We start from the raw sequence: 25,907 nt of genomic DNA on the forward strand, positions 1-25,907 counted from the left end.
TGTATTCATAAAAACGCCATTTTTTACGTTTTTTTAAAAATTACTTTCCTTAGTTACACATAGAAATGGTTGCTAAGGTAACACTATAGGTAAAAAATGAAAATTGTTGAGAATTTTTTATGAACTATCTTGTAAATTTTGATCAAACATTAATAGTTGTAGTAAAGTGGGGACCTGTCCTGTTTTGCATTCTGACCCCTTTTGACCTCAAATGACCTTGACCTTTACAAGGTCAGATTTTTTGCGAGGTCTTTCTGTATCTCTTTACACAAAATAGATGTAAAAATTTATAAAAACCATTGACGCAATTATTTCAAAGTTTAACGTTATTTTCCATCAACTAAATACAGTATTTCAATGCAAAATACTGTTTTTCTGGCAATTGATTGAAATAAACCTGGCAACACATTCTCCTATTTTATCTAAACTATTCGTATGACTCTAGTAGCATTATGACAAGCCACATATACATTTTATTATTGTATTAGCCATATTTAAATTGTGTTTCATGTGTTTTGTTTGTATTTTTTTGTATTTTTCGTATTTTCCTGGCAACACAAAACCTATGTACGAAATTTACCCCAGTGTTTTTTTCGTGATTATTGTTGATAAACCTATTGACTATCAAATTACAAAAGTTCATTGATATAAAAACACCACTTTGGAAGTTATAGGTACGTTTATGAGGTATACTTTTATTAAAACAATTTTTTTTACAAACACCCCTTTTTAAAATAATGGTATCAACCCAACTCCATTTTGTAATTTTTTTTTTTTCTGCATTAAATGGAACTCAATACATGTTGTTTACACTGCTATAAACAAAAACTGTATACTGTAAGTATTTTTGGTTAAAATAAGTATACAAGTTTGTACTTTTTCACTATAGAAAATATGTGAAAAATGGCAAAAACATCAACATTTTGATAATTGACCGTTGTCATGACAACGGAGGCTAAAAATTAAAATGAATGTTGTAGATATGCTTTTTATTGAAATGTCTATTCATGGTAAAAATTTGAGCGAAATCCATTTTTTTACATCTGCCACCAAATCTTTGATTTTTACAGACAATGGCTCTTAAAGGTTGCTGATAGTGCAACAAACATGATCGACGATTTAATTGGATCATCATCAATATACATTGAATTATGCCTTCCCTCTCATTTTTAATTGGAATAATTAGGTTTTATAGACCACTGTTATGTTGTTGATACTCTTGTTTATTTACTAGGTGAAAGATTGCCAGGATATTTTGGGAAGCGGTGGAAGCGGTTTATACCCAATTGCGAAGACTGGTAGAAACGCATTGCTTGTGTACTGTGATATGGATACTGGCGAAGGAGGATGGACGGTATTATCTACATTTTTATAGGCCTGATAAAGGACATGTACATTCGTTGTTATGTAGTCCTAGCATACGACATATAGATTGGCTACACATGTAAAAACTAAAAAAAGGAGCAGACAATCAATATTCAATATCTTTTTTTTTTGTGGGACTTAGGCCTATCTAAATAGCTGTAGGTTACGTGTACTAGAACACGTTAATACACGTGAAAACAATTGCATACAAAAATATAACATCAGTCCAATCAAATGCATTCAAACACTCTTGTGATCTGTTTATTGCGAATCCTGAGTACTTTCGACTCATTCTGCATACACGACAGGACATGTACACGTAACAATCATAACATGACATGTAATAAACCTTCTTGATTGGATGTAACGATCATAACATGACATGTAATAAACCTTCTTGATTGGATGTAACAATCATAACATGACATGTAATAAACCTTCTTGAATGGATGTAACAATCATAACATGACATGTAATAAACCTTCTTGAATGGATGTAACAATCATAACATGACATGTAATAAACCTTCTTGATTGGATGTAACAATCATAACATGACATGTAATAAACCTTCTTGAATGGATGTAACAATCATAACATGACATGTAATAAACCTTCTTGATTGGATATAACAATCATAACATGACATGTAATAAACCTTCTTGATTGGATGTAACAATCATAACATGCCATTTAATAAACCTTCTTGATTGGATGTAACAATCATAACATGCCATTTAATAAACCTTCTTGATTGGATGTAATAATCATAACATGACATGTAATAAACCTTCTTGATTGGATATAACAATCATAACATGACATGTAATAAACCTTCTTGATTGGATATAACAATCATAACATGACATGTAATAAACCTTCTTGATTGGATGTAACAATCATAATATGACATGTAATAAACCTTCTTGAATGGATGTAACAATCATAACATGACATGTAATAAACCTTCTTGATTGGATGTAACAATCATAACATGCCATTTAATAAACCTTCTTGATTGGATATAACAATCATAACATGCCATTTAATAAACCTTCTTGATTGGATATAACAATCATAACATGACATGTAATAAACTTTCTTGATTGGATATAACAATCATAACATGACATGTAATAAACCTTCTTGATTGGATGTAACAATCATAACATGCCATTTAATAAACCTTCTTGAATGGATGTATAACAATCATAACATGACATGTAATAAACCTTCTTGATTGGATATAACAATCATAACATGACATGTAATAAACCTTCTTGATTGGATGTAACAATCATAACATGACATGTAATAAACCTTCTTGATTGGATGTAACAATCATAACATGACATGTAATAAACCTTCTTGATTGGATGTAACAATCATAACATGACATGTAATAAACCTTCTTGAATGGATGTAACAATCATAACATGACATGTAATAAACCTTCTTGATTGGATATAACAATCATAACATGACATGTAATAAACCTTCTTGAATGGATGTAACAATCATAACATGACATGTAATAAACCTTCTTGATTGGATGTAACAATCATAACATGAAATGTAATAAACCTTCTTGAATGGATGTAACAATCATAACATGACATGTAATAAACCTTCTTGAATGGATGTAACAATCATAACATGACATGTAATAAACCTTCTTGATTGGATATAACAATCATAACATGACATGTAATAAACCTTCTTGAATGGATGTAACAATCATAACATGACATGTAATAAACCTTCTTGATTGGATATAACAATCATAACATGACATGTAATAAACCTTCTTGATTGGATATAACAATCATAACATGACATGTAATAAACCTTCTTGAATGGATGTAACAATCATAACATGACATGTAATAAACCTTCTTGATTGGATATAACAATCATAACATGACATGTAATAAACCTTCTTGATTGGATATAACAATCATAACATGCCATTTAATAAACCTTCTTGATTGGATGTAACAATCATAACATGACATGTAATAAACCTTCTTGATTGGATGTAACAATCATAACATGACATGTAATAAACCTTCTTGATTGGATGTAACAATCATAACATGACATGTAATAAACCTTCTTGAATGGATGTAACAATCATAACATGACATGTAATAAACCTTCTTGAATAGATGTAACAATCATAACATGACATGTAATAAACCTTCTTGATTGGATATAACAATCATAACATGACATGTAATAAACCTTCTTGAATGGATGTAACAATCATAACATGACATGTAATAAACCTTCTTGAATGGATGTAACAATCATAACATGACATGTAATAAACCTTCTTGATTGGATATAACAATCATAACATGACATGTAATAAACCTTCTTGATTGGATGTAACAATCATAACATGACATGTAATAAACCTTCTTGATTGGATGTAACAATCATAACATGACATGTAATAAACCTTCTTGATTGGATATAACAATCATAACATGACATGTAATAAACCTTCTTGATTGGATATAACAATCATAACATGACATGTAATAAACCTTCTTGATTGGATATAACAATCATAACATGACATGTAATAAACCTTCTTGATTGGATGTAACAATCATAACATGACATGTAATAAACCTTCTTGATTGGATATAACAATCATAACATGACATGTAATAAACCTTCTTGATTGGATATAACAATCATAACATGACATGTAATAAACCTTCTTGATTGGATATAACAATCATAACATGACATGTAATAAACCTTCTTGATTGGATGTAACAATCATAACATGACATGTAATAAACCTTCTTGATTGGATATAACAATCATAACATGACATGTAATAAACCTTCTTGATTGGATGTAACAATCATAACATGACATGTAATAAACCTTCTTGATTGGATATAACAATCATAACATGACATGTAATAAACCTTCTTGATTGGATATAACAATCATAACATGACATGTAATAAACCTTCTTGATTGGATATAACAATCATAACATGACATGTAATAAACCTTCTTGATTGGATATAACAATCATAACATGACATGTAATAAACCTTCTTGATTGGATGTAACAATCATAACATGACATGTAATAAACCTTCTTGATTGGATATAACAATCATAACATGACATGTAATAAACCTTCTTGATTGGATATAACAATCATAACATGACATGTAATAAACCTTCTTGATTGGATATAACAATCATAACATGACATGTAATAAACCTTCTTGATTGGATGTAACAATCATAACATGACATGTAATAAACCTTCTTGATTGGATATAACAATCATAACATGACATGTAATAAACCTTCTTGATTGGATGTAACAATCATAACATGACATGTAATAAACCTTCTTGATTGGATATAACAATCATAACATGCCATTTAATAAACCTTCTTGAATGGATGTAACAATCATAACATGACATGTAATAAACCTTCTTGATTGGATATAACAATCATAACATGACATGTAATAAACCTTCTTGATTGGATGTAACAATCATAACATGCCATTTAATAAACCTTCTTGATTGGATATAACAATCATAACATGACATGTAATAAACCTTCTTGATTGGATGTAACAATCATAACATGACATGTAACAAACCTTCTTGATTGTATGTAATAATCATAACATGACATGTAATAAACCTTCTTGATTGGATGTAACAATCATAACATGCCATTTAATAAACCTTCTTGATTGGATATAACAATCATAACATGACATGTAACAAACCTTCTTGATTGTATGTAATAATCATAACATGACATGTAATAAACCTTCTTGATTGGATGTAACAATCATAACATGACATGTAATAAACCTTCTTGAATGGATGTATTGTAACAATCATAACATGACATGTAATAAACCTTCTTGATTGGAGCTTGTACTACATATACAAACATCATAGCCATCTTATCTTAGCCCCTTGTCTGAATTCCTTCTTTCAATTTGTATGTCACGGAGTGAACAACATGAAACCCGTCAGGAATCTCTCTCTGATTTCTGCAAATAGGTAAATGTAGGTAAATTTACAACAAAGCCGTATTTTTTTTAAAATCGTATGTTGTATACTGTATTCTAGGTTTTTCAGCGTCGTGAGGATGATTCACTGGATTTTTATCGGTCTTGGGAAGAATATAAAAATGGTTTTGGAAATGTGTGCGGAGAGTTCTGGCTGGGAAATGACAATATACATGAGATGACGTCATCTGGAAAGTACAACCTTCGAATTGATATGAAAACGGATTCTGGTGCATACTATTCAGTATACGACACCTTCAGAATCAGGAATGAAATTGATGACTACACTTTGGAAGTCGGCGATGAACTAAACGGCAACATGGGTAAATGTAGAGATTATTGACAAGCATGTATTGCACTATCCAGTGCGTGGTTGAAAGCGTCAGTTTAGTGCATTTGCATGCTTATATTTCCCTCTGACAATTTTTTTCTTCTATTAATTCGAGTTCCTCAAGTTGTTTTTCACTTTAACCAACAGATCCTACTTAAGTTGGCCTATATGAAAAACACAACAAATCAATTTTGTAGTGAACGATACAAAAATGGTTTCACCCATTTTTCATTGCGAAACTGTTTGATCTATAGCTTAGCGGAAAACAGGCTTAAAAAGAATTGTCATTCAATAATAAATTATGAACTCCATAAAAATGTCAATATTATTATGTCAATGTTATAAGGTACTCTATAGCCAAATAAGTAAAACTAAAAATGACACTGCCCGGACACTCTGGGAATTTGCTTAGGCAACAACATAACTAATAGGCATTGCGACTCTTGTTGCCAATTAAGACATAGCTGGACTTTAAAGATTCCAATGCTCTTAAATGTTTGACATTAATGCCAAAACATATCATAATGTGATTATATGTTAACAATCATGTTAGATTAGATCATAAAATATACTACTGTACATTTACTGCTACTGCTACCACTACGACGACGACGTTAAACCAACAGTTTAAAAAAATGAATTTTTTTAGAAAATATCGCCATTCATTTCTTTTCTAAACAGTTAATGTGATGGTACGTCATCGAGGACATGGTTTTACGACACATGATGTAGATAACGACGATAAGAATACGAAGAATTGTGCTCAACAATATAAAGGCGCCTGGTGGTATTACAGTTGTTACTCTTGTCATTTAAATGGAAAGTATGGATATTCATTCCAGGGCTTCATTGGAGATTTTAATACTTTGGAAAATCTGAGATGGTCAGAAATGAAAATGAAGCGTAATTTGTAGTAGTAAAAAAATGTTAAACATAAACACAGTTATTCTCCCTTTTCTTGTCTTAAGAGATTGTGGTATGAATAAGCCCAATATTCACTAAACATGATAAAAGAAATGTAATGGATGATATATAATAAGTATGGTGACTAGATCTTTCAAGTATCTTGATAGTAGGAGTTATATGTATCTGTACAAATCTATGATCAGACCTATATTGGAATATGGTGGTAGTTCATGGACACCTCTGTATCAGAAAGATTACAATCGTTTAGAAAAAGTCCAACAGAGATCCACAAGGTTAGTGTCTGAATTGAGGAGTAAGCCATATGCAGAGAGATTGAAGTTATTGGATTTGCCTACCTTAGCCTTTAGAAAGAAAAGGATGGATTTAATTCAAACTTTTAAAATCTTTCATAAATTTGATAATATCGAGGCGGGAAAATTATTTCAAAGATCTAAATACCAGCAAACCAGGGGGAATGTTTTTAAGGTATCGAAATCCAAATATAATAAAAACATTAGAAAAAGAGCATATGCAGTTAGAGTTATAAATGATTGGAACTCGCTACCAAACCATATTGTGACGGAACCAATGATTAACAAGTTCAAAACCGGCATTGCAAAGTTATGGTCTGACCACCATCTCAAGTTTCGCCCATATGTTTTACTGAGGAGTTCTCATTGATGACAATGGAGGGACAAATGAGCTAAGTTCTCAAAGTCCTACGGTTCAAGGTAAGGTATATTCAAGGTATAATTTTATGTTTATAACCATCTGAATCGATTAAAATTTTACTTAGTAATTAATAATTGTATGTACAGTATATCAGTGGTAGCAGGCTTATTTGTATTACATCGATATATTTGCGGAGGTCCAAGTGCCAAAAAGAGGCTTCGTTAAGGTGTCCCATTGCCACCTCTTACAAGCTAAGCACAGTTAGCTTAATTCAGAGGTGTGCGGTCATCCTCAAATGGTGTTCAAAATGGCTCCCATTTCATATCACAAACCTATTGTTCGTAACTCAATACATATTATATGTATTTTATTAAACACTATATCTAGCGATAGCTATTAACATTATCTGTCCAATGAAATATAAATTGTGTGTAATAATATTTACTAGATAGCTTTTATTGACTCAAAAAGATTATTAATTAGTCTGCTTGCTTGAAAATTATTCCATACTTTTGTAAGTAATTAAATTCAGATCGTGTGAAGGAATAAATAATGTATCAATTTTCAAACAGCCTGCGTGATAAGAATTATTTGTTATTGTAACATTAATTATTTTATGTTTCCACACCTTTTGTACTGCACCACATGATTAATTTATTTTAGGGTCTGACGCGACAATTATTTTCCTGTTATATTGCAATTTAATTCAAAGTACAGGAATTTATTAATTATAAAAAAAGTAAAATAATAACACAGCGTGATGTATTGTTAAAGATAATATTGATAGCACAACTTAATTAGTATTTAGTACAAGCGCGTGCCGAAATGTGTAACAAAAATTCCAAACTGTTCTCATTAAATTCATAATATTGTATAGGCAACATCATTGTGGCAGATACTTCATTGATTGAACCGTGGAGGAAATATCCTCCATGATTGGACGTGTTGTTGCTTGTACCAATAAACTTCATGCTCCAAAACCATTCTTAAAGTCATGATTATAATATTCATGATATGTACCTTATAAAAACCTCGAATATTTACCTCTTCGCCACTTTGAAGGCATTTTGCATGACAGTAACATTATTAACTGTATGTAATAATCAGATCTGGAGAACAATATTTTTAACATGTTTGACGGATTTAATCTGATGATCGGTATCTTTATACTGCCCTATATCATCTCAACCACATCAGGTAGGAATGAAACACTTTTAAATGTACTTGTTTACTTAGCCACGATCTGGCATGTTTGCTCGTCGTTCATTTAGCTGCTGAGCCATTTAAAACACGCTGCTTGTATTTAGATATGTTTTCAGATAATCACAATGCATATTTTGTATCTTGTAAATTGAACAAGTTATTAATCAGGGGTTACACTACAAAATTTAGGGCCTATTCTTTTAATGTAGGCATAAAGTGAAAAAAATCACAAAATCACATACAAATCAAAACTTAACATAGAGTCTCATAAATGATAGTGGCATTAATAGTGACATTATCATAGTATTTTATTAGTTATTCAGAATATTGTATTTCATTTAAATCCGTTCATTAAAATGTATTACCATTTATTAGGTAAATCCTATATGCGATCTACGATTTTCGAGGAACATGGAAATTTGATGAAATCGAAGGAAACTGACTTGGTATTTTCTACTACTAGAACAAGAAGTGAAACTCAGTGTTCTCTGTTGTGTTTGAGTCGTACTCCTGACTGTCAATCATTTCGCTATGACGTCACATCAAAATCATGTGAATTATCTGGGATTTTGGGATTTGGAAAAACAGGCAGTCAACGGGCGTATACACTGCGGCCAAAAGTACGTATTGTTATGTGAGATTGCATGTTATCCAAAAAGGAGGGCACATACTCTGCACGAATTATCGAATTTTGATCAACTTCCATTTTGATTCAATTCTGAATGTTAAAATTGCTTGATAGTTTTTATTAGTTTAATATTGAAGATGTATTGTCTCCCTGAAAAAAATAATTATTTACAATGTTTTTGTTGAATATGCCATTTTAATTGCACATAATAATTATCAACTTTGACCAAAAATTAGATCAAAAAGAAACATTATTTACCTGAAAAAATGTAATTTAAAGGAAAAAATAGTCAAATTGGCTGCCAGCCAATGGATTTTTGGTTGAATTTAACCATTTATTTTGTCATTTTATAAGGAAGTGATTAACTTCATTAAAACTGGAAAACAACTTAACATTAATCTTCATTTTTCATGTTTTTGGGGGTCAATACATCTTTAAAGGCATACAATATATGATAATATGAACTTACGATAAAGATTCATCTTGATAATTTAGACATAATTGCTATTATTCGTTTGTAATATATTAATGCCTTTTTGTAACTGATTATTAACTGGAAATAAGCTGCTTCAGCTTTATGGGTTATTTTTGTTTTTCAAGTATCTAATAAAACAAACAGAAATAATATATAATGTAATTTAACATTCATTTTTATGACTACCCAACCAACACAAAAATCGGCCCATGAGCTTTGAATTGTTCTTTAAAAGTTGGTGGTCAAAATTGTTTTGAAATCAAATGGTAAATATTTTCTTCTTTTCCAATTTATGCAAGTTTTCATGCATTACTTGAGTAACAGACTGAGGATGTAAGAGGGAGTGTCTAGAAAACTAAGATCTAGAAAACTAAGATATCTTAGGTCTTAGTTTTCTAGATCTTAGTTTTCTAGACACCCTGTAAAGGGAGCAACTTTATACGCAGCAAAAGGCAACCTTTACGGTGTATTTTCATCGGAATACTACCAATATTGATACATATAGTCCTTAACGAGTTTGTGATTGTTTTTCCAATTATAGATTATTTATTATTTGTTATTGTTACGGTATCATATCTTTTTTCTAACTATAGCCCTTTGTATCGAATTATAGATAAAAGATTGCCAAGATATTTTGGAAACTTCTGCGAAAAGCGGATTGTATCCGATTGCCAGAAGTGGTAGAAACGCATTGCTTGTATATTGCGACATGGACACAGGTGAAGGAGGATGGACGGTAAAGTATATCGAAATGTTTATCAATATTGTTTTGTTCAGTGGACTGAAAATCATCCATTAATTTCAAACCTGGCAATGCGCGAGCGTCACACACATTTCATATTCACAGGTGTATTTTTTTTAGTGCTATTATACTTGACTGCACCTGCAAACACGTCTTGGTTTTCAATACACTAAAGTACACAAAATAACAAAACAGCGAATCGTTGGTGGTGGTGGTGGAGAGAAACAAACTCATTAACTAGGTTTATCAAAAGACATGTGGAATGTACATGCAACAACCATAACAAGACATGTAAAACACCTTCTTGATTGGAGCTTACTACAAACATCATAGCCATCTTATCTTAGCCCCCTGTCTGAATTCCTTCTTTCAATTTTTATGTTACAGAGTGAACAACATGAAACCCGTCAGGAATCTCTCTCTGATTTCTGCAAATAAGTAAATGTAGGTAAATTTACAACGAAGCCGTATTTTTTTAATCGTATGTTGTATACTGTATTCTAGGTTTTTCAGCGTCGTGAGGATGGTTCACTGGATTTTTATCGGTATTGGGAAGAATATAAAAATGGTTTTGGAAATGTGTGCGGTGAGTTCTGGATGGGAAATGACAATATACATGAGATGACGTCATCTGGAAAGTACAACCTTCGAATTGATATGAAAACGGTTTCTGGTGAAGCATACTATTCAGTATACGAATCCTTCAGAATCAGTAATGAAGGTGATGACTACACTTTGGATTTCGGCGATATACTAAACGGCAACACGGGTAAATGTCGGATTGTTTACAAGCATGTTTGATCGCAAGCGTCAATTTAATGCATTTGCATGCTCATATTTCCCTCTGACAAACTTTTTTCTTCTATTAATTCGAGTTCCACTCTTGGAATTTGCTTAGGCAACAACATAACTAATATAAAGGTATTTCGACTCTTGTTGCCAACTAAGACATAGCTGCAGATTCCAATGCTCTTAAATGTTTGACTATATAACATTAATGCCAAAACATATCAGAATGTGATTATGCGTGTTAACAATCATGTTAGATTAGATCATAAAATATACTACTACAGTACAGTTACTGCTGCTACTGCTGCTGCTGCTGCTACCGGTACGACGACGACGACGTTATAGGCTAGGCAATCTATCATTTTGAGTGAAACAAATTGTAAACTGTAATTTCTGCCCCTTATTTGCATATTTTATTTAACTTGTACTACTAATTTGCATACTTTTGAGGTGTGTGACAAAGGTGTGATTTTGGGAATTACAAAGTGGTCCTATGCTGGCTATTAGGAACCTATATCTGGGTCATTTGACGGCAAAATAAAGTCTCTACAAACATTTTAGTCACATTGTGTATGCAAACATTGAGAAATGGGGTCGAGGGTCAAATGTTGTACTTCCGGTCATTTTGTCATAAAATGTTTCATTAGAGTAAATATAAATATATACATTTTGAATAAATCAGTGAAAAATCAACTCTCTCGGACTAGTAGTTTTGAGATATGATAACCCTGTTATGTCACCCTAATTTGCATATTTTAGCTAATTTGCATATCATCGGGATGAGTGACAGAGGTGTGATGCTCAAATTTTGATCTCCTCATCATATGTGACCATTTAAAAAAGAAAAATCTCTGTTTGCAATTTGTTTCACTTTGGGCTGCTTTTTAGATAGATTGCCTAGCCTATTATACCAACAGTTAAAAGAAAATTAATGTTTTTAGAAAATATCGTCATTCATTTCTTTCCTAAACAGTTGATGTGATGATACATCATCGAGGACATGGTTTTACGACACGTGATGTAGATAACGACAGTAGGAGTACAAATTGTGCTGAAAGACATGAAGGCGCCTGGTGGTATGTCAATTGTTACATATGTCATTTAAATGGAAAGTATGGATCTTCATTTGAGTGCTACACTAAAAGTGAAACGAAGGAAAATCTGAGATGGTCAGAAATGAAAATGAAGCGTAACTTGTAGTAGTAAAAAAACTATAAACATAAACACCGTTATTCTCCCTTTTCTTGTCTTATCATCAGATTATGGTATGAATGAATAAGCCCAATATTCACTGAACAGGATAAAAGAAATGTAAGGGATGATATATCATTTTGTGTTTATAACCGTCTGAATCGATTGAAATTTTACTTAGTAATTAATAATTGTATGTATATCAGTGGTAGTTGGCTTATTTGTATTACATCGATATATTTGCGGAGGTCCAAGTGCCAAAAAGAGGCTTCGTTAAGATGTCCCATTGCCACCTCTCTACAAACTAAGCACACCAAGTTCTTTTGTTAGCCTAATTCAGAGGTGTGCGGCGTTGCAAATTTACTGCGGTCATCCTCAAATTGCGTTCAAAATGGCTCCCATTTCATATCACGAACCTATTATTGTTCGTAACTCAATACATATTATATATATTATATTAAACACTATATCGAGGGATAGCTATTAACATTATCTGTCCAATAAAATATGAATTTTGTGTAATAATATTTACTAGATAGCTTTTATTGACCCAAAAAGATTTTAGCAAAAACATCTTTTTTGGCATGTACTATCTTATAACCTCAAGAAAAAAAAGTTTTTATATTTTAAAATGGCAAGTATGGATGATAGAAATAATATGTAGATTCCAAGTTTCTGTAAAAAACCTAAAATAAAAAAAGTTATAAACTTTATAAAGTTTAGGAACTTACAACAAAATTGTATCTGTTTTTTAAAATAACAATTGAAGGTTGATGGCGCTGTTCTCAAAGATGCTTTTTACTTATTTTTCACTTTTTTAACCGGTAACTCGTTAAGTTTACTCCAGATTTTTTTTTTAATGGTCTTATTTGATAGTTAATTATATTTTGTTTGTATTAAATATATAAATTTTATATGAAATATACAAAATTCAAATAAATTTATGTTAATTGCAAAAAATAAAAATTTTACTAGTCTAGTCCCTAAAAATGGGTGGAGTGCAAAACTGGATAGTACAAATTGTTAAATATAGCAGATGCATACTAAATTCTATGGAAATGTTAAACAAAGTTTACTGAAAATTTGAGTTGACCGCTGTAACCTTTGACCTCAATTGTTATATTACTATAGTTATGGTTTTCTTCGAAATTAATTAGTCTGCTTGCTTGAAAATTATTCCATACTGTTGTAATTAATTAAATTCAGATCGTGTGAAGGAATAAATATTCTATCAATTTCAAACAGCCTACGTGATAAGAATTATTTGTTATTGTATATTTATGTAACATTCATTATTTTATGTTTCCACAGCTTTTGTACTGCACCAAATGAATAATTTATTTTAGGGTCTGACCCGACAATTATTTTCCTGTTATATTGCAATTTAATTCAAACTACAAGAATTAATTAATTATAAAAAAAGTAAAATAATAACACAGCGTGATAGCGCGTGCCGAAATGTGTAACAAAATTTCCAAACTGTTCTCATTAAAATCATAATGGGCTTATTGTATAGGCAACATCATTGTGGCAGATACTTCATTGGACCGTGGAGGAAATATCCTCCATGATTGGATGTGTTGTTGCTTGTACCAATAAACTTCATGCTCCATTCTTCATTCAAACCATTCTTAAATTCATGATTATAATATTCATGATCATGTAACTTATAAAAACCTCGAATATTTACCTCTTCGCCAATTTGAAGGCATTTTGCATGACAGTAACATTATTAACTGTATGTAATAATCAGATCTGGAGAACAATATTTTTAACATGTTTGACGGATTTAATCTGATGATCGGTATCTTTATACTGCCCTATATCATCTCAACCACATCAGGTAGGAATGAAACACTTCTGAATGTACTTGTTTACTTAGCCACGATCTGGCATGTTTGCTCGTCATTAATTTAGCTGATGAGCCATTTAGAACACGCTGCTTGTATTTAGATATCTGTTTTCAGATAATCACAATGCATATTTTGTATCTTGTAAATTGAACAAGTTATTAATCAGGGGTTACACTACAAAATTTAGGGCCTATTCTTTTAATGTAGGCATAAAGTGAAAACAATCACAAAATCCCATACAAATCAAAACTTAGAAGAGTAGAATCAATCTCATAAATGATAGTGGCATTAATAGTGACATTATCATAGTATTTTATTAGTTATTCAGAATATTGTATTTCATTTAAATCCGTTCATTAAAATGTATTACCATTTATTAGGTAAATCCTGTAGGCCTATGCGATCAACGATTTTCGAGGAACATGGAAATTTGATGAAATCGAAGGAAACTGACTTGGTATTTTCTACTACTAGAACAAGAAGTGAAACTCAGTGTTCTCTGTTGTGTTTGAGTCGTACTCCTGACTGTCAATCATTTCGCTATGACATCACATCAAAATCATGTGAATTATCTGGGAGTTTGGGATTTGGAAAAACAGGCAGTCAACGGGCGTACGTATACACTGCGGCCAAAAGTACGTATTGTTATGTGAGATTGCATGTTATCCAAAAAGGAGGGCACATCCTCTGCACGCCCTTTCTATAACCTGGAGTTTATCTACCATTATTATCAAATTTTGATCAACTTCGATTTTGATTCAATTCTGAATGTTAAAAGTGCTTGATAGTTTTTATTAGTTTAATAATAAAGATGTATTGTCTCCCTGAAAAAATAATTATTTACAATTTTTTTGTTGAATATGCCATTTTAATTGCACATAATAATTATCAACTTTGACCAAAAATTAGATCGAAAAGAAACATTATTTACCTGAAAAAAACTGTAATTTAAACAAAAAATAGTCAAATTGGCTGCCAGTCAATGGATTTTTGGTTGAATTTAACCATTTATTTTGTCATTTTATAAGGGAAAACATAATTTGTTTTCATTTTTTTTCTTCGAAAGTGATTAACTTCATTAAAACTACAAAATAACCTATTCAAAGTCTGATTTAATTAATCTTCGTTTTTCATGTTTTTGGGGGTCAATACATCTTTAAAGGCATAAAATATATGATAATATGAACTTACGATAAAGATTCATCTTGATAATTTAAACATAATTGCTATTATTCGTTTGTAATATATTAATGCATTTTTGTAACTGATTATTAACTGGAAATAAGCTGCTTCAGCTTCATGGGTTATTTTTGTTTTTCAAGTATCTAATAAAACAAACAAAAATAATATATAATGTAATTTAACATTCATTCTTATGACTACCAAACCAACACACAAATCGGCCCATGAGCTTTGAACTGTTCTTAAAAAATTGTTAAATATTTTCTTCTTTTCCAATTTATGCAAGTTTCCATGCATTACTTGAGCCACAGATTGAGGATGTAAGAGGGAGTGTCTAGATAACTAAGATGTAGAAAACTAAGATATCTTAGGTCTTAGTTTTCTAGATCTTAGTTTTCTAGACACCCTGTAAAGGGAGCAACTTTATACTCAGCAAAAGGCAACCTTCACTGTGTATTTTCATCGGAATACTACCAATATTGATACATATAGTCCTTAACGAGTTTGTGATTGTTTTTCCATTTATAGATTATTTATTATTTGTTATTATTACGGTATCATACCTTTTTTCTAACTATAGCCCTTTGTATCGAATTATAGATAAAAGATTGCCAAGATATTTTGGAAACTTCTGCGAAAAGCGGATTGTACCCGAGTGCCAGAAGTGGTAGAAACGCATTGCTTGTATATTGCGATATGGACACAGGTGAAGGAGGATGGACGGTAAAGTATATCGAAATGTTTATCAATATTGTTTTGTTCAGTGGACTGAAATTCGTCCATTAATTTCAAACCTGGCAATGCGCGAGCGTCACACACATTTCATATTCACAGGTGTATTTTTTTTAGTGCTATTATACTTGACTGCACCTGCAAACACGTCTTGGTTTTCAATACACTAAAGTACACAAAATAACAAAACAGCGAATCGTTGGTGGTGGTGGTGGAGAGAAACAAACTCATTAACTAGGTTTATCAAAAGACATGTGGAATGTACATGCAACAACCATAACAAGACATGTAAAACACCTTCTTGATTGGAGCTTACTACAAACATCATAGCCATCTTATCTTAGCCCCTGTCTGAATTCCTTCTTTCAATTTTTATGTTACGGAGTGAACAACATGAAACCCGTCAGGAATCTCTCTCTGATTTCTGCAAATAAGTAAATGTAGGTAAATTTACAACGAAGCCGTATTTTTTTAATCGTATGATGTATACTGTATTCTAGGTTTTTCAGCGTCGTGAGGATGGTTCACTGGATTTTTATCGGTATTGGGAAGAATATAAAAATGGTTTTGGAAATGTGAGCGGTGAGTTCTGGATGGGAAATGACAATATACATGAGATGACGTCATCTGGAAAGTACAACCTTCGAATTGATATGAAAACGGATTCTGGTGAAGCATACTATTCAGTATACGAATCCTTCAGAATCAGGAATGAAATTGATGACTACACTTTGGAAGTCGGCGATGAACTAAACGGCAACATGGGTAAATGTAGAGATTATTGACAAGCATGTATTGCACTATCCATTGCGTGGTTGAAAGCGTCAGTTTAGTGCATTTGCATGCTTATATTTCCCTCTGACAATTTTTTTCTTCTATTAATTCGAGTTCCTCAAGTTGTTTTTCACTTTAACCAACAGATCCTACTTAAGTTGGCCTATATGAAAAACACAACAAATCAATTTTGTAGTGAACGATACAAAAATGGTTTCACCCATTTTTCATTGCGAAACTGTTTGATCTATAGCTTAGCGGAAAACAGGCTTAAAAAGAATTTTCATCCAATAATAAATTATGAACTCCATAAAAATGTCAATATTATTATGTCAATGTTATAAGGTACTCTATAGCCAAATAAGTAAAACTAAAAATGATACTGCCCGGACACTCTGGGAATTTGCTTAGGCAACAAGAGTCGCAATGCCTATTAGTAATTAAGACATAGCTGGACTTTAAAGATTCCAATGCTACTGCTACCACTACGACGACGACGTTAAACCAACAGTTTAAAAAAATGAATTTTTTTAGAAAATATCGCCATTCATTTCTTTTCTAAACAGTTAATGTGATGGTACGTCATCGAGGACATGGTTTTACGACACATGATGTAGATAACGACGATAAGAATACGAAGAATTGTGCTCAACAATTTAAAGGCGCCTGGTGGTATTACAGTTGCTACTCTTGTCATTTAAATGGAAAGTATGGATATTCATTCCAGTGCTTCATTGGAGATTTTAATACTTTGGAAAATCTGAGATGGTCAGAAATGAAAATGAAGCGTAATTTGTAGTAGTAAAAAAATGTTAAACATAAACACAGTTATTCTCCCTTTTCTTGTCTTAAGAGATTGTGGTATGAATAAGCCCAATATTCACTAAACATGATAAAAGAAATGTAATGGATGATATATAATTTTATGTTTATAACCATCTGAATCGATTAAAATTTTACTTAGTAATTAATAATTGTATGTACAGTATATCAGTGGTAGCAGGCTTATTTGTATTACATCGATATATTTGCGGAGGTCCAAGTGCCAAAAAGAGGCTTCGTTAAGCTGTCCCATTGCCACCTCTTACAAGCTAAGCACAGTTAGCTTAATTCAGAGGTGTGCGGTCATCCTCAAATGGTGTTCAAAATGGCTCCCATTTCATATCACAAACCTATTGTTCGTAACTCAATACATATTATATGTATTTTATTAAACACTATATCTAGCGATAGCTATTAACATTATCTGTCCAATGAAATATAAATTGTGTGTAATAATATTTACTAGATAGCTTTTATTGACCCAAAAAGATTTTAGCAAAAACTCAACATCTTTTTTGGCATGTTGGCCTACTATCTTATAACCTCAAGAAAAATAAGTTTTTATATTTTAAAATGGCAAGTATGGATGATAGAAATAATATGTAGATTCTAAGTTTCTGTAAAAAAGCTAAAATAAAAAAAGTTATAACCAGTTAAGTTTAGGAACTTACAACAAAATTGGTATCTGTTTTTAAAAATAAAAATTGAAGGTTGATGGCGCTGTTCTCAAAGATGCTTTTTACTTATTTTTCATTTTTTAACCGGTATCTCGTTAAGTTTACCCCAGATTATTTTAAAAATGGTCTTATTTGATAGTTAATTATATTTTTAAATATATAAATTTATATGAAATATACAAAATTCAGAAAAATTTATGTTAATTGCATAAAATAACAATTTTACTAGTCTAGTCCCTAAAAATGGGTGGAGTGTTACAAAACTGGATAGTACAAATTGTTAAATATAGCAGTTGCATACTAATTCTATGAAAATTCCGCAAACAAAGTTTACTGAAAATTTGAGTTGACCGCTGTAACATTTGACCTCAATTGTATATTGCTATAGTTATGGTTTTCTTCGAAATTATTAATTAGTCTGCTTGCTTGAAAATTATTTTTTTTGTTGTCTTGTGTGGGTTCGTCCCACTTTTATTATAGTTCTCTGACAGTTATAAATATAATATTATATATATATGCACATTTATATATTTCTCTTATTTATAAGGTATATTGCTAAAAAAAAAATACATCTCTTTTAAACAGTATATACATAGGCTAAGATTATTTTGATGTTAAAAAGAAACCACATTTACATTCATATACATTTTTAAAAATACAATTAGTTAAAATATGTCGATGGCAATAAAATGACGATAAAAATTGATTTAAAAAAAACGTACTTATGAAAAAGTGATTGCTTGAAAATTATTCCATACTTTTGTAAGTAATTAAATTCAGATCGTGTGAAGGAATAAATAATGTATCAATTTTCAAACAGCCTGCGTGATAAGAATTATTTGTTATTGTAACATTAATTATTTTATGTTTCCACACCTTTTGTACTGCACCACATGATTCATTTATTTTAGGGTCTGACGCGACAATTATTTTCCTGTTATATTGCAATTTAATTCAAACTACAGGAATTTATTGATTATAAAAAAAGTAAAATAATAACACAGCGTGATGTATTGTTAAAGATAATAATGATAGCACAACTTAATTAGTATTTAGTACAAGCGCGTGCCGAAATGTGTAACAAAAATTCCAAACTGTTAAATTCATAATATTGTATAGGCAACATCATTGTGGCAGATACTTCATTGATTGGACCGTGGACGAAATATCCTCCATGATTGGACGTGTTGTTGCTTGTACCAATAAACTTCATGCTCCAAAACCATTCTTAAAGTCATGATTATAATATTCATGATATGTACCTTATAAAAACCTCGAATATTTACCTCTTCGCCACTTTGAAGGCATTTTGCATGACAGTAACATTATTAACTGTATGTAATAATCAGATCTGGAGAACAATATTTTTAACATGTTTGACGGATTTAATCTGATGATCGGTATCTTTATACTGCCCTATATCATCTCAACCACATCAGGTAGGAATGAAACACTTTTAAATGTACTTGTTTACTTAGCCACGATCTGGCATGTTTGCTCGTCGTTCATTTAGCTGCTGAGCCATTTAAAACACGCTGCTTGTATTTAGATATGTTTTCAGATAATCACAATGCATATTTTGTATCTTGTAAATTGAACAAGTTATTAATCAGGGGTTACACTACAAAATTTAGGGCCTATTCTTTTAATGTAGGCATAAAGTGAAAAAAATCACAAAATCACATACAAATCAAAACTTAACATAGAGTCTCATAAATGATAGTGGCATTAATAGTGACATTATCATAGTATTTTATTAGTTATTCAGAATATTGTATTTCATTTAAATCCGTTCATTAAAATGTATTACCATTTATTAGGTAAATCCTATATGCGATCTACGATTTTCGAGGAACATGGAAATTTGATGAAATCGAAGGAAACTGACTTGGTATTTTCTACTACTAGAACAAGAAGTGAAACTCAGTGTTCTCTGTTGTGTTTGAGTCGTACTCCTGACTGTCAATCATTTCGCTATGACGTCACATCAAAATCATGTGAATTATCTGGGATTTTGGGATTTGGAAAAACAGGCAGTCAACGGGCGTATACACTGCGGCCAAAAGTACGTATTGTTATGTGAGATTGCATGTTATCCAAAAAGGAGGGCACATACTCTGCACGAATTATCGAATTTTGATCAACTTCCATTTTGATTCAATTCTGAATGTTAAAATTGCTTGATAGTTTTTATTAGTTTAATATTGAAGATGTATTGTCTCCCTGAAAAAAATAATTATTTACAATGTTTTTGTTGAATATGCCATTTTAATTGCACATAATAATTATCAACTTTGACCAAAAATTAGATCAAAAAGAAACATTATTTACCTGAAAAAATGTAATTTAAAGGAAAAAATAGTCAAATTGGCTGCCAGCCAATGGATTTTTGGTTGAATTTAACCATTTATTTTGTCATTTTATAAGGGAAAACATAATTTGTTTTCATTTTTTTCTACGGAAGTGATTAACTTCATTAAAACTGGAAAACAACTTAACATTAATCTTCATTTTTCATGTTTTTGGGGGTCAATACATCTTTAAAGGCATACAATATATGATAATATGAACTTACGATAAAGATTCATCTTGATAATTTAGACATAATTGCTATTATTCGTTTGTAATATATTAATGCCTTTTTGTAACTGATTATTAACTGGAAATAAGCTGCTTCAGCTTTATGGGTTATTTTTGTTTTTCAAGTATCTAATAAAACAAACAGAAATAATATATAATGTAATTTAACATTCATTCTTATGACTACCCAACCAACACAAAAACCGGCCCATGAGCTTTGAACTGTTCTTTAAAAGTTGGTGGTCAAAATTGTTTTGAAATCAAATGTTAAATATTTTCTTCTTTTCCAATTTATGCAAGTTTCCATGCATTACTTGAGCCTCAGATTGAGGATGTAAGAGGGAGTGTCTAGATAACTAAGATCTAGAAAACTAAGATATCTTAGGTCTTAGTTTTCTAGATCTTAGTTTTCTAAACACCCTGTAAAGGGAGCAACTTTATACTCAGCAAAAGGCAACCTTCACGGTGTATTTTCATTGGAATTCTACCAATATTGATACATAATTAGTCCTTTATGAGTTTGTGATTGTTTTTCCATTTATAGATTATTTATTATTTGTTATTATTACGGTATCATATCTTTTTTATAACTATAGCCTTTTGTATCGAATTATAGATAAAAGATTGCCAAGATATTTTGGAAACTTCTGCGAAAAGCGGATTGTACCTGATTGCCAGAAGTGGTAGAAACGCATTGCTTGTATATTGCGACATGGACACAGGTGAAGGAGGATGGACGGTAAAGTATATCGAAATGTTTATCAATATTGTTTTGTTCAGTGGACTGAAAATCGTCCATTAATTTCAAACCTGGCAATGCGCGAGCGTCACACACATTTCATATTCACAGGTGTATTTTTTTTAGTGCTATTATACTTGACTGCACCTGCAAACACGTCTTGGTTTTCAATACACTAAAGTACACAAAATACCAAAACAGCGAATTGTTGGTGGTGGTGGTGGAGAGAAACAAACTCATTAACTAGGTTTATCAAAGGACATGTGGAATGTACATGCAACAACCATAACAAAGACATGTAAAACACCTTCTTGATTGGAGCTTACTACAAACATCATAGCCATCTTATCGTAGCCCCCTGTCTGAATTCCTTCTTTCAATTTTTATGTTACGGAGTGAACAACATGAAACCCGTCAGGAATCTCTCTCTGATTTCTGCAAATAAGTAAATGTAGGTAAATTTACAACGAAGCCGTATTTTTTTAATCGTATGATGTATACTGTATTCTAGGTTTTTCAGCGTCGTGAGGATGATTCACTGGATTTTTATCGGTATTGGGAAGAATATAAAAATGGTTTTGGAAATGTGAGCGGTGAGTTCTGGATGGGAAATGACAATATACATGAGATGACGTCATCTGGAAAGTACAACCTTCGAATTGATATGAAAACGGATTCTGGTGAAGCATACTATTCAGTATACGAATCCTTCAGAATCAGTAATGAAGGTGATGACTACACTTTGGAAGTCGGCGATAAACTAAACGGCAACACAGGTAAATGTAGAGATTGTTTACAAGCATGTTTGATCGCAAGCGTCAATTTAATGCATTTGCATGCTCATATTTCCATCTGACAAACTTTTTTCTTCTATTAATTCGAGTTCCACTCTTGGAATTTGCTTAAGCAACAACATAACTAATATAAAGGCATTTCGACTCTTGTTGCCAACTAAGGCATAGCTGCAGATTCCAATGCTCTTAAATGTTTGACTATATAACATTAATGCCGAAACATATCAGAATGTGATTATGCGTGTTAACAATCATGTTAGATTAGATCATAAAATATACTACTACTTTACAGTTACTGCTGCTACTGCTGCTGCTGCTGCTACCGCTACCGGTACGACGACGACGACGACGTTATAGGCTAGGCAATCTATCATTTTGAGTGAAACAAATTGTAAACTGTAATTTTTCCCCCTTATTTGCATATTTTATTTAACTTGTACTACTAATTTGCATACTTTTGAGGTGTGTGACAAAGGTGTGATTTTGGGAATTACAAAGTGGTCCTATGCTGACTATTAGGAACCTATATCTGGGTCATTTGACGGCAAAATAAAGTCTCTACAAACATTTTAGTCACATTGTGTATGCAAACATTGAGAAATGGGGTCGAGGGTCAAATGTTGTACTTCCGGTCATTTTGTCATAAAATGTTTCATTAGAGTAAATATAAATATATACATTTTGAATAAATCAGTGAAAAATCAACTCTCTCGGACTAGTAGTTTTGAGATATGATAACCCTGTTATGTCACCCTAATTTGCATATTTTAGCTAATTTGCATATCATCGGGATGAGTGACAGAGGTGTGATGCTCAAATTTTGATCTCCTCATCATATGTGACCATTTAAAAAAGAAAAATCTCTGTTTGCAATTTGTTTCACTTTGGGCTGCTTTTTAGATAGATTGCCTAGCCTATTATACCAACAGTTAAAAGAAAATTAATGTTTTTAGAAAATATCGTCATTCATTTCTTTCCTAAACAGTTGATGTGATGATATATCATCGAGGACATGGTTTTACGACACGTGATGTAGATAACGACAGTAGGAGTACAAATTGTGCTGAAGATTATGTAGGCGCCTGGTGGTATGTCAGTTGTTACTCTTGTCATTTAAATGGAAAGTATGGATATTCATTTAGGTGCTTCACTAAAAGTGAAAAGAGGGAAAATCTGAGATGGTCAGAAATGAAAATGAAGCGTAACTAGTAGTAGTAAAAAAACTATAAACACCGTTATTCTCCCTTTTCTTGTCTTATCATCAGATTATGAATGAATAAGCCCAATATTCACTGAACAGGATAAAAGAAATGTAAGGGATGATATATCATTTTGTGTTTATAACCGTCTGAATCGATTGACATTTTACTTAGTAATTAATAATTGTATGTATATCAGTGGTAGTTGGCTTATTTGTATTACATCGATATATTTGCGGAGGTCCAAGTGCCAAAAAGAGGCTTCGTTAAGATGTCCCATTGCCACCTCTCTACAAACTAAGCACACCAAGTTCTTTTGTTAGCCTAATTCAGAGGTGTGCGGCGTTGCAAATTTACTGCGGTCATCCTCAAATTGCGTTCAAAATGGCTCCCATTTCATATCACGAACCTATTATTGTTCGTAACTCAATACATATTATATATATTATATTAAACACTATATCGAGGGATAGCTATTAACATTATCTGTCCAATAAAATATGAATTTTGTGTAATAATATTTACTAGATAGCTTTTATTGACCCAAAAAGATTTTAGCAAAAACATCTTTTTTGGCATGTACTATCTTATAACCTCAAGAAAAAAAAGTTTTTATATTTTAAAATGGCAAGTATGGATGATAGAAATAATATGTAGACTCCAAGTTTCTGTAAAACGGCTAAAATAAAAAAAGTTATAAACTTTATAAAGTTTAGGATCTTACAACATAATTGTATCTGTTTTTTAAAATAACAATTGAAGGTTGATGGCGCTGCTCTCAAAGATGCTTTTTACTTATTTTTCACTTTTTTAACCGGTAACTCGTTAACTTTACCCCAGATTTTTGTTATGGTCTTATTTGATAGTTAATTGTATTTCGTTTGTATTAAATATATAAATTTTATATGAAATATACAAAATTCAGATAATGTTAAAATAACATTTTTACTAGTCTAGTTCCTAAAAATGGGTGGAGTGTTACAAAACTGGATATTACAAATTGTTAAATATAGCAGTTGCATACTAATTCTATGGAAATGCCAAAACAAAGTTTACTGAAAATTTTAGTTGACCGATGTAACCTTTGACTTCAATTGTTATATTACTATAGTTATGGTTTTCTTCGAAATTATTAATTAGTCTGCTTGCTTGAATATTATTCCATACTTTTGTAAGTAATTAAATTCAGATCGTATGAAGGAATAAATAATGTATCAATTTCAAACAGCCTGCGTGATAAGAATTATTTGTTATTGTATATTTATGTAACATTCATTATTTTATGTTTCCACACCTTTTGTACTGTACCACATGAATAATTTATTTTAGGGTCTGACGCGACAATTATTTTCCTGTTATATTGCAATTTAATTCAAAATACAGGAATTAATTAATTATAAAACAAGTAAAATAATAACACAGCGTGATGTATTGTTAAAGATAATAATGATAGCACAACTATTTATTACACGCGCGTGCCGAAATGTTTTTCTCAGTAAAAAAATTGCAAATTGTTCTCATCAAAATCCTAATATTGTTTGTAGCGTCGTCATCATTGTGGCAGATACTTCATTGGTTGAACGTGTGGCTGCTTGTACCAGTAAACTTCTATTCCTTTAATTATTACTCCATGCTTACGACACCACCTACTTGGATCTCGCAAACTATATGTCTAGCGCCCTCAATTTTGAGAACGTTGTAAAGATGCAGATAATATCTAGATCAACTTCGATAGTCTAAGTTGGACTAATCCGCCGTCGGGCTAGGCCGCTGCTAGGCATATGAAGCAGAATTTTAAGTAAAGAAGAAGAAGTCGCATCTGGATATTAAAATCAATATTTTTTTTTGTGCATACATACCGTAACCATTACACCAAACTCACATTCAAAATCTTATATAGGGGAAGGTACAGTAGTTGGAGGTGTGCACTCCCGGAGTTCCCTTCTAATTAACCAAGTACTTCACTCAGTTTCTGAGTGCTTTCATTTTTATCTTATATGACTAATTCAAATTACGCTTAAGACGATATGAACTGGTCATCCTTGGATTATTCGATTTCCTTTAGTAGAACCTAGACAGGAGTTCATAAACGTATTGACCAGAGGCTGAAGAACAAACTAAAGTTCACCGTAAAGAAATAAGTAGACAATTTTTGTAGACATTGGAAAATGTTTTGCTA

At 31.5% G+C, this 25,907-nt stretch overlaps 4 protein-coding genes across 4 annotated transcripts in view; all 4 read left to right on the forward strand.

Moving 5' to 3' along the window:
- LOC144845186 (fibrinogen-like protein A) overlaps nt 1-6,734 on the forward strand; it is a 9,024-nt gene extending 2,290 nt beyond the window's left edge. The window contains exons 3-5 of the mRNA XM_078702357.1: nt 1,235-1,354; nt 5,501-5,762; nt 6,452-6,734. Of these exons, the coding sequence (XP_078558483.1) occupies nt 1,235-1,354; nt 5,501-5,762; nt 6,452-6,684 (615 nt within the window). The 3' untranslated portion in view covers nt 6,685-6,734. The remainder of the gene's footprint in view (nt 1-1,234; nt 1,355-5,500; nt 5,763-6,451) is intronic.
- Nucleotides 6,735-10,297: 3,563 nt separating this feature from the next.
- On the forward strand, nt 10,298-12,629 carry LOC144845190 (ficolin-1-like). The gene is made up of 3 exons (XM_078702360.1): nt 10,298-10,390; nt 10,901-11,165; nt 12,159-12,629. The coding sequence occupies exons 1-3, from the start codon at nt 10,364-10,366 to the stop codon at nt 12,383-12,385; spliced, it is 519 nt and encodes a 172-aa protein (XP_078558486.1). The 5' UTR covers nt 10,298-10,363; the 3' UTR covers nt 12,386-12,629.
- Nucleotides 12,630-16,328: 3,699 nt separating this feature from the next.
- LOC144844301 (ficolin-2-like) lies at nt 16,329-17,738 on the forward strand. Its single transcript, XM_078701143.1, has 3 exons — nt 16,329-16,431; nt 16,644-16,908; nt 17,484-17,738. The coding sequence occupies exons 1-3, from the start codon at nt 16,396-16,398 to the stop codon at nt 17,714-17,716; spliced, it is 534 nt and encodes a 177-aa protein (XP_078557269.1). The 5' UTR covers nt 16,329-16,395; the 3' UTR covers nt 17,717-17,738.
- A 2,509-nt stretch (nt 17,739-20,247) lies between these two features.
- Nucleotides 20,248-25,348, forward strand: LOC144845691 (ryncolin-1-like). The gene is made up of 5 exons (XM_078703119.1): nt 20,248-20,481; nt 21,613-21,735; nt 22,247-22,511; nt 23,515-23,617; nt 25,273-25,348. The coding sequence occupies exons 1-5, from the start codon at nt 20,248-20,250 to the stop codon at nt 25,346-25,348; spliced, it is 801 nt and encodes a 266-aa protein (XP_078559245.1).
- Nucleotides 25,349-25,907: the final 559 nt, after the last annotated feature.

The sequence above is a fragment of the Antedon bifida genome, chromosome 6, assembly GCF_963402885.1.
Source record: "Antedon bifida chromosome 6, ecAntBifi1.1, whole genome shotgun sequence".
In the NCBI taxonomy this organism is placed as follows: Eukaryota; Metazoa; Echinodermata; class Crinoidea; order Comatulida; family Antedonidae; genus Antedon; species Antedon bifida.

Excerpts from the sequence above, each read along its gene's own strand:
- LOC144845691 (XM_078703119.1), top strand. The coding sequence starts at position 20,248 with ATGCGATCTACGATTTTCGAGGAACATGGAAATTTGATGAAATCGAAG. Across the intron at positions 20,482-21,612 it reads CGTATACACTGCGGCCAAAA|ATAAAAGATTGCCAAGATAT; the intron begins GTACGTATTGTT and ends ATCGAATTATAG. Across the intron at positions 23,618-25,272 it reads GATTATGTAGGCGCCTGGTG|CGTCGTCATCATTGTGGCAG; the intron begins GTATGTCAGTTG and ends TATTGTTTGTAG.
- LOC144844301 (XM_078701143.1), top strand. The coding sequence starts at position 16,396 with ATGTGGAATGTACATGCAACAACCATAACAAGACAT. Across the intron at positions 16,432-16,643 it reads CAACAACCATAACAAGACAT|GTTTTTCAGCGTCGTGAGGA; the intron begins GTAAAACACCTT and ends ACTGTATTCTAG. Across the intron at positions 16,909-17,483 it reads TGAACTAAACGGCAACATGG|TTAATGTGATGGTACGTCAT; the intron begins GTAAATGTAGAG and ends TTTTCTAAACAG.
- LOC144845190 (XM_078702360.1), top strand. The coding sequence starts at position 10,364 with ATGGACACAGGTGAAGGAGGATGGACG. Across the intron at positions 10,391-10,900 it reads CAGGTGAAGGAGGATGGACG|GTTTTTCAGCGTCGTGAGGA; the intron begins GTAAAGTATATC and ends ACTGTATTCTAG. Across the intron at positions 11,166-12,158 it reads TATACTAAACGGCAACACGG|TTGATGTGATGATACATCAT; the intron begins GTAAATGTCGGA and ends TTTCCTAAACAG.